This window comes from Verticillium alfalfae, genomic scaffold (genome assembly GCF_000150825.1).
Source record: "Verticillium alfalfae VaMs.102 supercont1.10 genomic scaffold, whole genome shotgun sequence".
NCBI classification, from domain to species: domain Eukaryota; kingdom Fungi; phylum Ascomycota; class Sordariomycetes; order Glomerellales; family Plectosphaerellaceae; genus Verticillium; species Verticillium alfalfae.
This window is the reverse complement of record NW_003315029.1, coordinates 829,336-842,407: the sequence shown is the minus strand read 5'-3', so window position 1 is coordinate 842,407 and position 13,072 is coordinate 829,336. Positions and strand designations below refer to the sequence as shown.

Below are 13,072 nucleotides of genomic sequence, written 5' to 3'. Positions count from 1 at the left end.
GAGCATCCTGTCGACGACTCTGATATTGATTCCTCGCAATAAGCCCAGCGACGTACTGCTCTCTTTGTTGAAAAGAGTCCGCACATGGAGATGTTAATTTTCAATCTTGCCTTTCAAGAAACCCTTCTATCGCTGTGCTTTATGTCAGTCTTAACCCTTTGCATCACCCGCCTGCCACATCCCTTCCCTGCTGATCCCTATCGACCTGCCTGCCCTAAGCCGAAGTTATACTCCCTGTTTGAAGCTATTGCATCCAAACTAAAATTATCAGCAAGAGCTCTCGTCTCTAATAGGACCTGTGTCGCTCTTGGTCTCCTTGTGGCTTCAATCTGCTTGAGAACAGAGGGCACATTCTCTCGAGAGATGTTCGGACCAAGGAGCAGGCGCAGGCTCCCAGCGTCTTCCATAGACATGTTAGCTCCCTGACCCTGAAGTGGCGTCATTGCATGGGCAGCATCTCCAATTAACAAGGCCTTTCCTCTCGTCCATGTCGGAAGCGGGTCGAGGTCTTGGAGATCCCACATCTTCACCTCTGTTGCAATGCTTTTGATCGAATCAGCGCCCGCTCTTGCCCTAGTGAACTTCTTCAACATCCTCAAATAAATCAAGGGTTCTCACCGTAAGAGTTTAACAAGCGTTGACGAGAAGTCGGAAAAGACTTCCAGCATCTCACTGCGATCGCCTTCAGCATACCAAGTGGAAGCAGTGCTGCTCTTGAGTCGTTCAGGATTGGTTGGGAAGATACACGAAAGGTTCATGTATTCAAAATTGCGAAGCGGGTAGGCAACGATGAAGCGGTTGGAGGCATCTCCAGATTCGAAGACCACCCCACGCCCTTTGCCAGTAGAACGGTCCCACCATTCAGGTATTTTTCCGAGGGCCGCTTCAGCATCCTGAGCCGATACAGCGATGCGAAAGCACGAAAGCCCCATTTTCTTCGCAAAGTATTCGGGGCCAACGATGCAGGAGCGTAAGCGTGAGTGGACACCGTCAGCAACTGATGTATGTTAATGATGTTTCAACCGTCCTATCACTCTCACGGTTGGACTAACCAATAATGACATCGGCTTCGGCTGATGATCCATCACTGAGTGTGACCTTGCCCAGGTCAGGGTCCATATCCGTGACTGCAGAATTGAAGTTCAACGTTGCTGGCTCCCCTCGAATATTCAAGTCTTTTGAAGGTGCCGTTGCGAGTCTGTATAGTTCGTTGCGTAGATCACTCCGCAGGTGTTGCAATGCGTCTGCTCCGTATTGTTCCATAAAGTCCGTCTCGTCGTCGTGCTTCAAATTGCCGTGCTTATCGTATGCTCGGTGACCAGTCTGCACCACAGCCTTAGTTCTAGTGCGGTCATATCCATGAGCTTCCAAGACCTTGACTCCGTTTGGAAAGATACATATGCCTTGACCTCCAGTCGCCACTGCGCGGTCACCTCGTTCAAACACAGTGACATGATGCTGTTCACGGAGAACCCGTGCGGCTGCCAAGCCAGCAAGTCCAGAACCAACGATGATAATGCCTAGATTAGCGGTTTCCATAGCTGAGGTATCGAAATTGCCAGAATGAAGTTGGACGAATGATTGGCTTGTATTAAAGGTGGACTACTCGACGTACTTTGACGAAAGGCGGAGCAGCTTTATAGTTATGTTAACTTGGGCGTTGGCTCCGATACTTCCGGGATCTGGAGTCAGTGAATGATGTGCTAGGTTGTCTCTTGGGTGACTTATTGGGCAATTTAAGAACGCTTAGCAAGCAACTGTCGATCGTCCAAGGCCCGAGCGGAGGTTCGGGCCTTTCTATCGAGGTACTCTGTTCCTTTCGGTGAGCTCCCCGTTGGGCTGCCATGGGATCTCGGTGCCTTCTATTCTGAAAAGCCTCTCAATGAAGATTCGACATTTCTCGACCCATTCGATGTCATCTTCTGATTTTCTTGCAAGTTGGGCTCGTAGCCTGTGATGGCCTTGCTTCCCTGGCCTTCCTTTATACCTTCAACGTTAGCCCACCAGCATTCTGACAGCGAAGTCTGTGGCTTTAGTCAAACTCCGCCCCTATCCAAGCAGTGCGGCAGAAAAAACAGCCCGAGCACTCTGAGCTGGTTTTGGTCCGATAAACCGAGCGGCGGTATCTGTTTCACCGTATGAGCAATGTTGGAATGGTCGCTCGTCGCGTGACGAGCAATGAAACGTTACAGTATTCATGTACGCGCTGAGGCGGACATTGTCCTCCTTACAGCCGAGGCTGTTCCTACTATGGGTTGATGCTGTAATTCCTTCAGCGGCTTCGCTGTTCGCTGCAAAAAAAAAAAGAGCCATTGGCGTTGGCGTTGACATGATGTCATGTGTATGGAAGCAATTTATCTCCGCACTTCGGGTGCAAAAAGCAGCAGAATAGTTATACGGAACTCCGCCAGTCACCGACACACTGTGTATAACGGACAAACAGAATTACAAGATCGAGTGCGGAGCGGAGTTCCTACGTCTTCAGGGTCATCTATCGAGTGTAATCTGTTTCCGTCGGTACATTCATTCTCAGTATTCATGCAATGTAAGGTAACTGCGCAGGGCATCAATGGTGTATTTTAAAATTAGTGCAGCCCTCCCGATAGTCTGATACAAGGGCTATGGGGTATGTCATTGGACTCCTTTGTTCTCTTTATTTAACAATAGTTCATTCAAGGCCTCTTTCCAACGAGAGGCTAGGCAACCAGCTGTCAGGAGACCCCTGCGGAGCCACGGTACAGAGGGCTGGTCAGGAGCTAAGGGTTACGAGGGCGTCTGTATGAGGACCGCGGAGGGCCAGAACTCAATGTATTCCCACCCCCTACTATATTCTGTTGCCTGTGGACCACGCGTGTAAGACCTCTTCCCTCTATTGTATACCACGCATTGACACTAGCGTCTCATAGTGATGGAGATGCCATGTTCTTACGTCTAGGTAAATTAGTCTATGATTATCCTCAGGGGCGGAGTATCTGCCGGATAGTGGCGACTATTCTACTTTGTACAATTGACTTCATCAACAGTTCCGAATCCAGTGACATAAATCGATGAGCCCGCACTGTCAAACGACCTTCCCACACCATATCGAAGCTTGATATCTTTCAAATTCTCAAACGGATCCCCGTCCGTCCGCGAACTGCAGGTGTCCTGGAGAGTCTTGCTCGTGCTTACCGCCGTGGCAAACTGCAACAGGCTTTTGCCGGCCGGTTGTCCATTCTTCCACATGGCCCAGATGCCATGAATGTAAACCACGCCAGCCACCAGCAGACACACACCATAAGGCAAGAAGAATTGCAGCTTCGAATCAAAGATATATGTTGCGCCGCCCTCGAGAGCCGGAATATCAGGCCCGTTCGTCCAGAGCGGCTTGTTCTTTGGATTAAGCGACAGTGTTGATATGACAATGTCTTGGAGGTATTTTTGAACCGTCTCGGGCGTCAGGGATACTTGCGGGTTGAATCTGTCGGTCATGCCAATATATGGGCTACCAACCACGTAAGTCATGTTGGGCCATAGCAAGGCGGTCTTCGTGGCACCTCCACCATCAGAGACTACACAGACAGGTTAAAACAAAGCAATAGAGAAGACAAGCTCATGCATAACTCACATCGTCGGACATCGCCCACCAAGGCTTGAACAGCAGCCTCTCGAATAGCGTATGCTTGTGTATTGGCATACACCTTGTGCAGCTGAGTTTGGTTGACAGCCTCGTCCATGAGGTTCCCGGACTCACGGTCGTAGAAATAGTCGTAGAAGCGCAGGGGAATCGGGTTCTCGTCGTCCCAAAACTCCCTTTCTCCGGTCACTTTTGTGTTGAAGATGCGGGTTCCATTCTCCTCATTCGTCATCTTAACGTTGTAGGTCGCGAGTTTCACGGAACAGTCCATGGTCCGGAGTGTCGAGTTTCGGCAAGCCTCTTCGTCGTTTCTCTCAGTGTGCCACGATAACCGCACTGAGTTGTTGCGGATCAAAAGACCGTCTCTTACGCTCTGCGATTTCGCCTTGAAGACGACATCCGTGCAAGGCTTAAAGAGAGTGTACTTCGTCGCGTTCACCTGTTTGCATTCGAAGCTTGGCCCGTCGAACTGCATGTCGTATGTGCAAGGACCACTGCATGGCGTGGGAGGTGCAACAGGCTCGCCTTGCGCTAGAACCGTGCGGGCTAGAGTAGTAAGCTTAGGCTGGACATTGCTGTGCATTGGTAGACTATCAGAATCGGAGATGACACATTTCAAGGGTGATGGGACGCTCACATGAAATCCAGATCGGCGTTAAGGTCGAAGAGGGCGTGGTCGACAAACCCACGATAATTGCCAGGGCCCCAGTAGGAGATGTTCAGGGTTGGCACTGCTGATAGCGTCACTGGCACGATGCTGTTGCGGAACTCGACCGTCAAACAACCAGGAGGAAACATGCCGGCTAGAGGCATCAACACGCAGATCAGGGCCGCCAGCCAGGGCCCAATGGCACTGATAATAACCCGAGGCCGAGCAAGATCCCAAGGGCTGTCCGGCAGCGAGACGAGCTTGTCAATAACAAAAGCGCTCAGTGTTTTTTGGCGGAAGAACCTCCAGAGCAACTGGGTGTAGGCAATGCTCACTCCAGAGACGAGAAGTAGCTCTGCGACAAGTGCCATGAAACTGGCCATGGCATTCTCAATGCTTTGCGTCAATCTCGTGGACCGGACGGGCGTCCCGTCAAGGTACTGGAAGAGGCTCAGATGAGCACCCATGACTGCCACCGCTGTGCCTATGTCAGTCCCCCCAGTACTGTGAAAAGAATCGAGGCGCCGAACCAAGGGTGTAGAACAATGCCATCTGTAGCAGAGTCATGATTGTACGACGTCTTGTGGCTGGCGGCGCTTGTGGCACTGCATGGGGCAGGAAGGAATCTGATGGCAGCGAGACTGCCGACGGTGTGGCGGTCCATTTCTCTTGGTCCTTGCGTACTGGCATGATGCCTTGCCAAAACCGTTGCTCAAATCAAGATTCGAAGGAACGAGGGTGTTTGTAACGTTTGGCAGGTGTCAGACAGGATAGTGGAAGTAAGCCAGGATGCGTGAGTGCGTACCGAAGACTGGATATAAAGAAACTGCTTCGGCTTACATACCGAGCGCTCAGGAGGATTCAGGGCCAAGTTGCGTTTAGCACCCAGCGGCCCAGCTAAAATCCCCCATGAACCCTGCAGCGACATGCTTGGCATCCAGGGGTTGGAAATCGTGCCCAAAGGGGCCAATCATGAGGGCCACGAAGACTGGCCTATGTCTATAAATGGACGGAGGATTCTTACCGATGTCCAGACTACAGATTACTGTTTCGACGCAATGCTGCAATCCGTTAATTCAACAGGGGCTGGAACGAACTGGAGCCTGAGATCTCACGAAGGATTCTTTCAAATGGAGCCTGAAATCCTACCAAAGCAGCAGATCCCAGTCACGTGTGCGCTTCTCATTCGGCAATGAATTTTGTGATGATCCCGGCCGGCCGGTGTGACAGAACAGAAAAAGGAGGGCTGGTCGCCATACATAGGTTCGTGACCAGGCCGTCTCTCACCTGCCGAGATCTGGACCCAGTTCATCACTCTCTACTTCAACTCATCCATCAACACAGCGCTCAACGGCCAGCCCAATTCCGCACCAATTGCTTCACCGCACAGCAGCTAGAGGTCCTTTTGTCGTTGAGTTGGGTGATGTATACAGAAGGGAACGAGATTAGCGTACCAATGCTTCATGCATCCAGCATCCAGACGTGTTTGCAAGGAGACCTCCAAACATATCTCCTCCTAATTGCCCTGACCCAGGAGAACAAGGTTGGCAACGTTCATGCTAGCGATCGCAATCCACACCAGAACAGCAATGACAGTGGTGTACCATGAATTCGCCAGCCGGACGGTGATGATGCTGCGTTCCCCGGCCGCCACATCGCGAACACCACCAGCATGCTCACCCTCATCGCGCATCGAATCAACCTGAACCGTCATGAACTTGCCGCAACCGGTAAAGTAGATCAGTGGTGCCGTAAGAAAAGGAAGGACGACACTGAGAACGACCTGTGATGCGTTGAGAGCAGCGCTGATCCCCTGCCGACCCACCGCCCCTGCGATGATGACACTCGGCGTGATGCTGATGCTCCTCGTGACCAAACGACGCAACCAGGGTCGCATCTTCCAGTTCAGCGCGCCCTCACACACCATCTGGCCAGCAATAGTGCAGACTATGCCAGCTGAGACGCCCGATAGCAACAGTGCCAGCGCAAACATGGTGCCAGCCGCGGTCGAAATTGACTGCGACAGAAGCTCGTGAATGCTGAAGATATCGGCATCGGAGGCATTTGGAGCTCCATACAGGGAATCGCCTGCGACGATAAGGATGGCTGAGTTGACAAAGAGAGCGAAAGTGAAAAGGGCAATGCCAAGTTCGAAGGAAGACATGGTCATGGCATGACGTATGGCTTTGAGAGAGGGCACATACTGGCTTTTATCAACATCCTCTCCGTCCTGTTGGGCTGTAGATGCGCTCATGGAGAGCAAGCCGTTCTTGGCGTCAAACTCCCGCAGGCGGGGCTGCACAATGCCGGAGCCAAGATAGAGGCTGTGCGGCATGACAGTTGCACCAAGAATTCCGCAGGCTTGGTATAAGCTTGGCGTAATTAGCGCTGTTTTCAGTCCGAGACAGGCTACAGAAGAGCGCCAACATACCCTTTACGTTGTATAATTGCCTTGGAAGGTAGGTAGCCCTTGAAGATGTCTCCAACAGGTGTTTCCTTGATCATCGATAGTTGAATACAGAAGCAGACTACGACGCTTAGGACCAGACACGCAATGAAGCACTCAAAGATTCGAAGTCCCTTCATAGACCCTTTTGGATTATAGAAGTAGAGCGTCACGAAGACGTCTAAGATTGAAATGGCGCACCCAACCACCAAAGGCACCGCGGGGATGAGAAGATTCAAAGCGATTGCGAAGCCGATAACCTTCTTATTGTTAGAAATCACGACGCTGCAGGATGGTAGACAAGAGAAAAAACGTGAAGGAGCTGACCTCTGCAATATCCGTTGCAATTATTGCTATCTCAGCAAATATGTATAGCACCAGATTGAGCCACCAGGGAAGAAAGGCGCGGCAGCACTCGGCGAGGTTCAGTCCCGTAACGGTTCCCAGCTTTATGCAAAGCGTTTGGAGGAATATCGCGAAAATATTCGCAAGGAGAACGACGAACAGTAGCCGATATTCGTAGCTTGCGCCTGCAGCGACGTCCGTTGCATAATTTCCGGGATCGACTTGCGATATCGTTGTCAATATTTCTATCAAGTCGAGCTCAGCATCTGGGGCTTACTGTATGCAACAGCGATCATAAAACCGGGGCCAATGAATGTGCCAAATTTCATCAAGCTATCTTTTGTCCGCTGGAGAGCAGACTTGCATCCAGAAGCATATCTATGACTTCTGCGCATGGAAGTCGAGGGGGAATTAGGGAGGAGGGTTGGATCATGAGATCCGACCGCCCCTCCCGAGGGCTGACCAGCGGAATCGCCGGTCAGCCAATGGTGTCTATTTTCGCCGGACGGCGTAGTCTCGCCATGATTCTCATACCAAGGCGGCCCGTTCTTGAATCGCAAGAGCTCATCTTTCTGCCTCGCTTCCCGAGCATTGGCAATGCCGTTGAGATCCTCGTTGGTAGTCAGGTCATTGGGCAGAGAATTTGGGCTCTGATTGTGCCCTTCACCCTCGTAAGGCTCGTCAGTTCGTGAGGGGCGGTTCATGGTTTTTGCGGCCGTCGTGAGTAATCGTGGTTGATGAAAAATGAATTTGGTCGGAAATTGATCACAGAAGATGAACAACGGCTGAAAATCCTCTATTCAATTTAAAAATGGAGGCTACGTTTCGCGTTACATGCGAGGAGTCTACCAAACGGGAGAATCAGTGTTTTGTTTTGCTGTCCACGTCACCATTGCTGCCGGCTACCCGTGCTAGGGATGCCCAACCCGCGTAGGATTGCCATGGTTCTCGAAAGCGGCCAACACGACAATGTTAGCGCCTGTTCTTTGGCGACACGGAAGGTTTTACGGAACACGAAGTGGGGGGGGGGGGTCAGTTCCATCACCTCACGGCTGCATGACACCCGTGTGTCCTTTAGCTGCGTTTGCACGGTGAATGGCACAAGAATGATGTTCCTAGATTGTGTATTGGTAAGAAAGACGTCGAAACCGTGTTTGATCCCGTATCTGATCACACTCGAATGGCTGTCAACCCCATAACACTGCTTCCTAGCCGTCGAACATAACCTAACGACCACCATCAGTCAACCCCAGCGATCCCAACGCAACGTCGGGACCCATGGCCCACTCCGGGAACGCCGTGCCAAAGATGGACCGAAAGTCGCCGGCATCCCACATCTGCATGTCGGTCGGGACCTCGAAGTTTGCTGGCGTCGGATAGCTGAGATAATCTGATCCGATCGTATTGGCCCATGATTCCTCGGCTGCGGGATCGTCCTGCTGCATCTCCGTTGAGGGCTCTCCCGCCTTTTCTCGCGTCCCTGGGCTTTCCTTTGGCCCGAGCGCGTCATCTTTGGCATCTGATGCGCGTTCGGCTTCAGTGATGCCTTGCGTCTGCACTTTGATAAAGTACTCGCGCGCAATCTGCGCAAACTCGGGGATCACTCTGCCCGGCAGTGCTCCCTTGGACGCAAAGTCGATCATGCTGAAATATCCTGCTATGGTGTCCAGTAGCGTAAGGTTTGCCCTCGTCTCTCGATGGAGAGGGTTGTGGATGATGAAATCAAACAAGATGAAAAGCGCCGTCAGCGGCATGATGCATGTGATTCTGACTTAGTCAGCTACACGCAAAAAATAAAAGTGAAAAAAAAACATTTGAAATGCCCATCTGGAAAAGAATGCAAAGAACGGCTAAGAGAAATGACACTTACGCAACAGGAACGTATGGCTCAAGCTCAATGTACCGTGAGAGATCCACAATCGTTCTCGCGGCATTCATCAAGTTGACCCTGCTTCGCTGGCTCGCGGCACCTCTCTCCTTGTCGAGATGCAGAGTAAGGCGCTCAATGGAAATGATGAGACCAAGGTAGAGATAATGCGTCTGGAGCACGGCAAGCCTCGTGCTGGCGTCCGTCAGAGCGTCGAAATTGGCCGGCTCGCAGGGACGGAACGCAGCCGGGATGCCCATCCTCCACTCTTCCAACAGGCCTCTCATGTGTACAATGGCAGCCTGCAGGACCGGCGCGGACTTTTGCGCCGCCGAGATGGAAAAAAGAGACTGATAGGCTACGGACGAGATGCGGCCAATCCGAACGAAAGTCAGGAAAGCGTTGTACGCCCCGACAACAGATTCCGGTGTGGACGGGGCCGGGCAGGCAATGTCTTCGTCGGGGATCATGGAAGAACAGCGACTGAGGAGACATTGCTGCTTCTCAAGGGCGTAAATGACCCAGAAGACACGAGCTTGGTCGGACTGAGCGGCCGAGGAGCGATGATAGCGGAGAACGATGGCCATGCGAGCAGCGTGGGCGACGAGCGCGTCGTCGATCTGCAGGCAGCACGCGTTGAGAGCATAGATAGACTGTGTTTGTCAGGAAGTGTCACTATGAGTGGCAGAGACGACTGACCATGGCGGTGATAGCTTGAACGTTCTCGAGTGACTCTCGTGGGAGTATGATCTCTGCCATGTGGCCTAATGATACCTGGAAGAGCTCCCATGATTTACCCGTGCCTGGAGAATAGGTACCCTGACGGAAGAACTGGCTTCCTAGTGCCAAAACAGCATGGTAGAGAGCCGAGAAGATGGGATTTTGATCAAGCACATGCGGCAGCTGCGGACTGAAGGCTTTGGTTTCAAAAATGTCACGGTCCAGGAAAGGGTAGACGGGATGTAGGTTTTCGAAATAGGCTAGATTGTCAGCACTACTGCTGCCGAGAGGAAGAAGACAGCTCACCTCGGATGTAGTCTCGTGCCTCATCGGAAGTTACCTGAGGACCCTTTGGTGGCTTCATGAATTGAATCCGTGTCCATGGTGACGGCCTTGTCAGGCTGAGCCTCTCGACGATGATGTTGTCGAGCTTCTCAATCAGTTCACGTAAGTGGGCGCTGCCCATCCTGCTGGTCAGGGAAGCGACCCTCTGCTCAGAGAAGAAAGCGAGACCACAACTTGAGACTGGCTACATGAGCAGATGGTACATCGTGAAGCTTCGGATGAACTTACTCTGCTCATCGGGGACCTAGGATGGGAATTAGTGCACATTGGAGTAAAAGATGGTGATAAACGTTGTCACACCTTGATGACAAAATCCTCGTTAAACAGGATCGGTTCATTGGGCTCCTCGAGACTATGCAAAATGCGATCGACGTAAAGGTCGCCTGTATCGGGATTGCGGCCTGATGGCGGCACGGAGGAAGGCACATCGGGTTCTGGAACTTTAGCGCTGTCAGCGAAGCGGCGCGATTCAAGAGTGGGGGACCAAACCTTGAGCCTTGGGCTTCCGTCGGAAGGGGCTGAAGTGGCAGTCATAATTGCGTGACTTCAAACAACAGAGCGAGGTGTCAAGAACGTCCGACTAGCACGCGGCCAAGAAACCGGCGCGTGAGGAGCAGAGGGGCACTTACGGCGCAGTAGGCACACACTGGGGGCTTTCCGAGTGCCGGTTCCGGTGCTGACGATGAGGGGAAGAGCGGTTAGGAAAGGCTGCGAGGTTCATTTGAGAAAAGATCCGACTCACCGATGCACCGTATCTTTCGACGGCGACATTGGTCGCATGTCCGGTTGACTTTGTGCATTTTACGAGCCGCGAGTGAGGTGGTGCGTTCAACTGCAATCGCCCTGTGCTCAAATAGTTAGAGTCGACTTCGCAATCTTGAAGGGCAGAGCAGCAAGCGTTAGGGAGGGCAATGATTGAACTTTCGTGATCCAGGCAGGCAACACTTGGATTATTCGTGGTTGCACCAAACCGTCATTTTGGACTAGTCTCGCGGAGGAGCTTACGTTGACAGCCTAAGGACGGTGTCCCGCGGGCTCCGGAGCCTACACGTGCTGTAACGTGCTGCGCTTCAGGACCCTGTTGGCTAAAGTTGGGTGAGCACCACAGCTTCAAGGACAATCGCCAGCCACTTGACTCAGTGAACTGACCAAAGTTTCTACTGGTTAAAGCGATAAGAAGTACAGATCTTGCTTTCCTTGCTTGGAGGTATTAACAGTCTTTCTCGTGAATACATTGCCTGCGTCAATTGCTTATCTCATCCCTTTCATGCCCACATTTGGCTCGAGCACATAGAATGATCACCGCCTACCTAAAGAGCTTTGTTCTACATCTAAGCAGGTGCTACTTCAATAAAAGTAATATACAGGCAGTTAGATTTCTAGTTCGCTATGTCCCTTGATCTAACTGGTGACACATTTTCTACCACTCAGCTTTCGATCATACGAAGTACTGAGGCCAAATTCAGGCAGTAAAGGGGTAACTAATCCTTAATCTGAAAAATCGTACAAGTAAGACATGTCCGCTAGGCTTCTTGAGACGTGGCTGGATGGAAGGCGGTGCGATTCAAAGTGGGTGAGTGATAACGGGTGAAAGAGCAGATTCGAGGTCTGGAAGACGCTGCAAATGGCGCATCGGTTACGTTGAACGTCTCCAGATGGAATAACGAATCAAATATGTGCTTCTTCAAGCAGGGAGATAGCGCGGATGGAGGCGGCTCCGAGAAGTAGCGATCGAGAGGAACGAACTCGCCACTACCGCCAGACTCGGCAAGGCATGTGTTGGCCAAATACCCATTGTCCAGAAGACGATTTATGTCTTGTGGTGCCCGAATATCGCCATCGTCAGACGAAGACGAAGAAATGAGAGGATGGGTGACCATCGATGTATTAGGTTTAGTCCTCCGCCTACCAGGGTCTACAGGCCGCGTCAAATAGGTCGTGCTGATGAACAACCCCTCCAAGATTCCTCGTCTCTTCCACCACCAAGAGCGCACAGGGCAGTGCATCCCTTCAGCTGACCACCGCCTGGAGGCTAAGCTCCAACGCCACCGGCTCTCGTCGAGGCAGAGACATGAGGCCCCCCCCCCGGGCCATTCAGGGTCCGCGGCATGCTGGCCCGATACGCGGAAATGGATGTCATGGTGTCACAACCACCCTAACGGTAGAGTGACACCTCAGCAATCTTTGCCCCAGACGGATGTGCACAAGGGTGCACCGCATCCATCGCGCCAAACACGCAGCCCCAGGAGACGTCATGGGGCGCCCAGCGAGGCTGATCGAATCCGACTTCTAGAAGGCGTCTACCTGATTCGGGAAGCATTCTCGCGGTCCTCGCATGACACGTTGTGATGATGGGGTCCTCGACGCATTTAAAGTCCCTCGGTCGCAGCACCCTTCGTCGACAAAATGCTCATAAATCTCATGACACTCCAAGTCTTTCCACTATACCAAACTACAAGTACACTCGAACAAAACCTACAACCAAACCAAACGAACCAATCATCTAGGCCCAAAAATAAAATCGCCTGAGATTTCACCTTTTACAATCATCACCTTGATCCCTACCTACCAACCCATCCAGACACCATGTGCTTCGGCAGCAGCAGCAGAAAAAACAACATGTACGACTACAGCCCTCGCCCAGTCATGGCCGACGCATCAAGCTACCGGCGCCGTCAGCCGCGCAGTCGATACGGAGGGAGGCACGGTCATTACACAGGCGGTTACGTTTTTGCAGGCGATGCTGGCTATGGAGGCCACCACGGGCACAGCTACGGTGGTGATGGCGGCGGCGGGGGCGGCGGCTGCAGTGGAGGTGACGGTGGAGGCGGCGGCGGCGGTTGCTAAGGGGAGTTGGACATGGTATAATTTGTATTACGATACCCTCAGCGATGATTCGCGAAATTTTCTGTTTTTCTCAAGACAATTGGGCTTGTCTCATCCCAAGGCCTCTTTTCCTGCGAGGTGCTTAAACCTGTTTCGCCTGCCCGTCGGCCGCACCAGATTCAAGCAGACCCTGTAGAATCGCCAGATCTTTCAGTGCCTGTGCAGTGTCTGCCTCTCATCAGTAGTGCCTTTTCCAGA

The 13,072-nt window shown here is 52.1% G+C and overlaps 5 protein-coding genes across 5 annotated transcripts in view; all 5 read right to left on the bottom strand.

Moving 5' to 3' along the window:
- Nucleotides 1-197: 197 nt before the first annotated feature.
- On the bottom strand, nucleotides 198-1,539 carry VDBG_07710 (FAD binding domain-containing protein; the record flags this gene model as incomplete). The annotated part of the gene is made up of 3 exons (XM_003002205.1): nucleotides 198-594; nucleotides 694-997; nucleotides 1,053-1,539. The coding sequence occupies 3 exons, from the start codon at nucleotides 1,537-1,539 to the stop codon at nucleotides 198-200; spliced, it is 1,188 nt and encodes a 395-aa protein (XP_003002251.1).
- A 1,455-nt stretch (nucleotides 1,540-2,994) lies between these two features.
- On the bottom strand, nucleotides 2,995-4,955 carry VDBG_07709 (conserved hypothetical protein; the record flags this gene model as incomplete). The annotated part of the gene is made up of 4 exons (XM_003002204.1): nucleotides 2,995-3,551; nucleotides 3,608-4,191; nucleotides 4,254-4,749; nucleotides 4,796-4,955. The coding sequence occupies 4 exons, from the start codon at nucleotides 4,953-4,955 to the stop codon at nucleotides 2,995-2,997; spliced, it is 1,797 nt and encodes a 598-aa protein (XP_003002250.1).
- An 826-nt stretch (nucleotides 4,956-5,781) lies between these two features.
- On the bottom strand, nucleotides 5,782-7,760 carry VDBG_07708 (manganese transporter pdt1; the record flags this gene model as incomplete). The annotated part of the gene is made up of 4 exons (XM_003002203.1): nucleotides 5,782-6,589; nucleotides 6,697-6,971; nucleotides 7,039-7,277; nucleotides 7,334-7,760. 4 exons carry the CDS (start codon nucleotides 7,758-7,760, stop codon nucleotides 5,782-5,784), a joined length of 1,749 nt encoding a protein of 582 aa, XP_003002249.1.
- An 80-nt stretch (nucleotides 7,761-7,840) lies between these two features.
- VDBG_07707 (conserved hypothetical protein) lies at nucleotides 7,841-10,522 on the bottom strand (the record flags this gene model as incomplete). Its single annotated transcript, XM_003002202.1, has 5 exons — nucleotides 7,841-8,823; nucleotides 8,927-9,576; nucleotides 9,623-9,903; nucleotides 10,217-10,232; nucleotides 10,289-10,522. 5 exons carry the CDS (start codon nucleotides 10,520-10,522, stop codon nucleotides 8,283-8,285), a joined length of 1,722 nt encoding a protein of 573 aa, XP_003002248.1.
- Nucleotides 10,523-12,646: 2,124 nt separating this feature from the next.
- Nucleotides 12,647-13,072, bottom strand: part of VDBG_07706 (NAD-binding Rossmann fold oxidoreductase family protein) — a gene marked incomplete at both ends in the record, with an annotated part of 1,420 nt that continues 994 nt past the window's right edge. Inside the window, one exon of the mRNA XM_003002201.1 lies at nucleotides 12,647-12,831. Within this exon, the coding sequence (XP_003002247.1) occupies nucleotides 12,647-12,831 (185 nt within the window). The remainder of the gene's footprint in view (nucleotides 12,832-13,072) is intronic.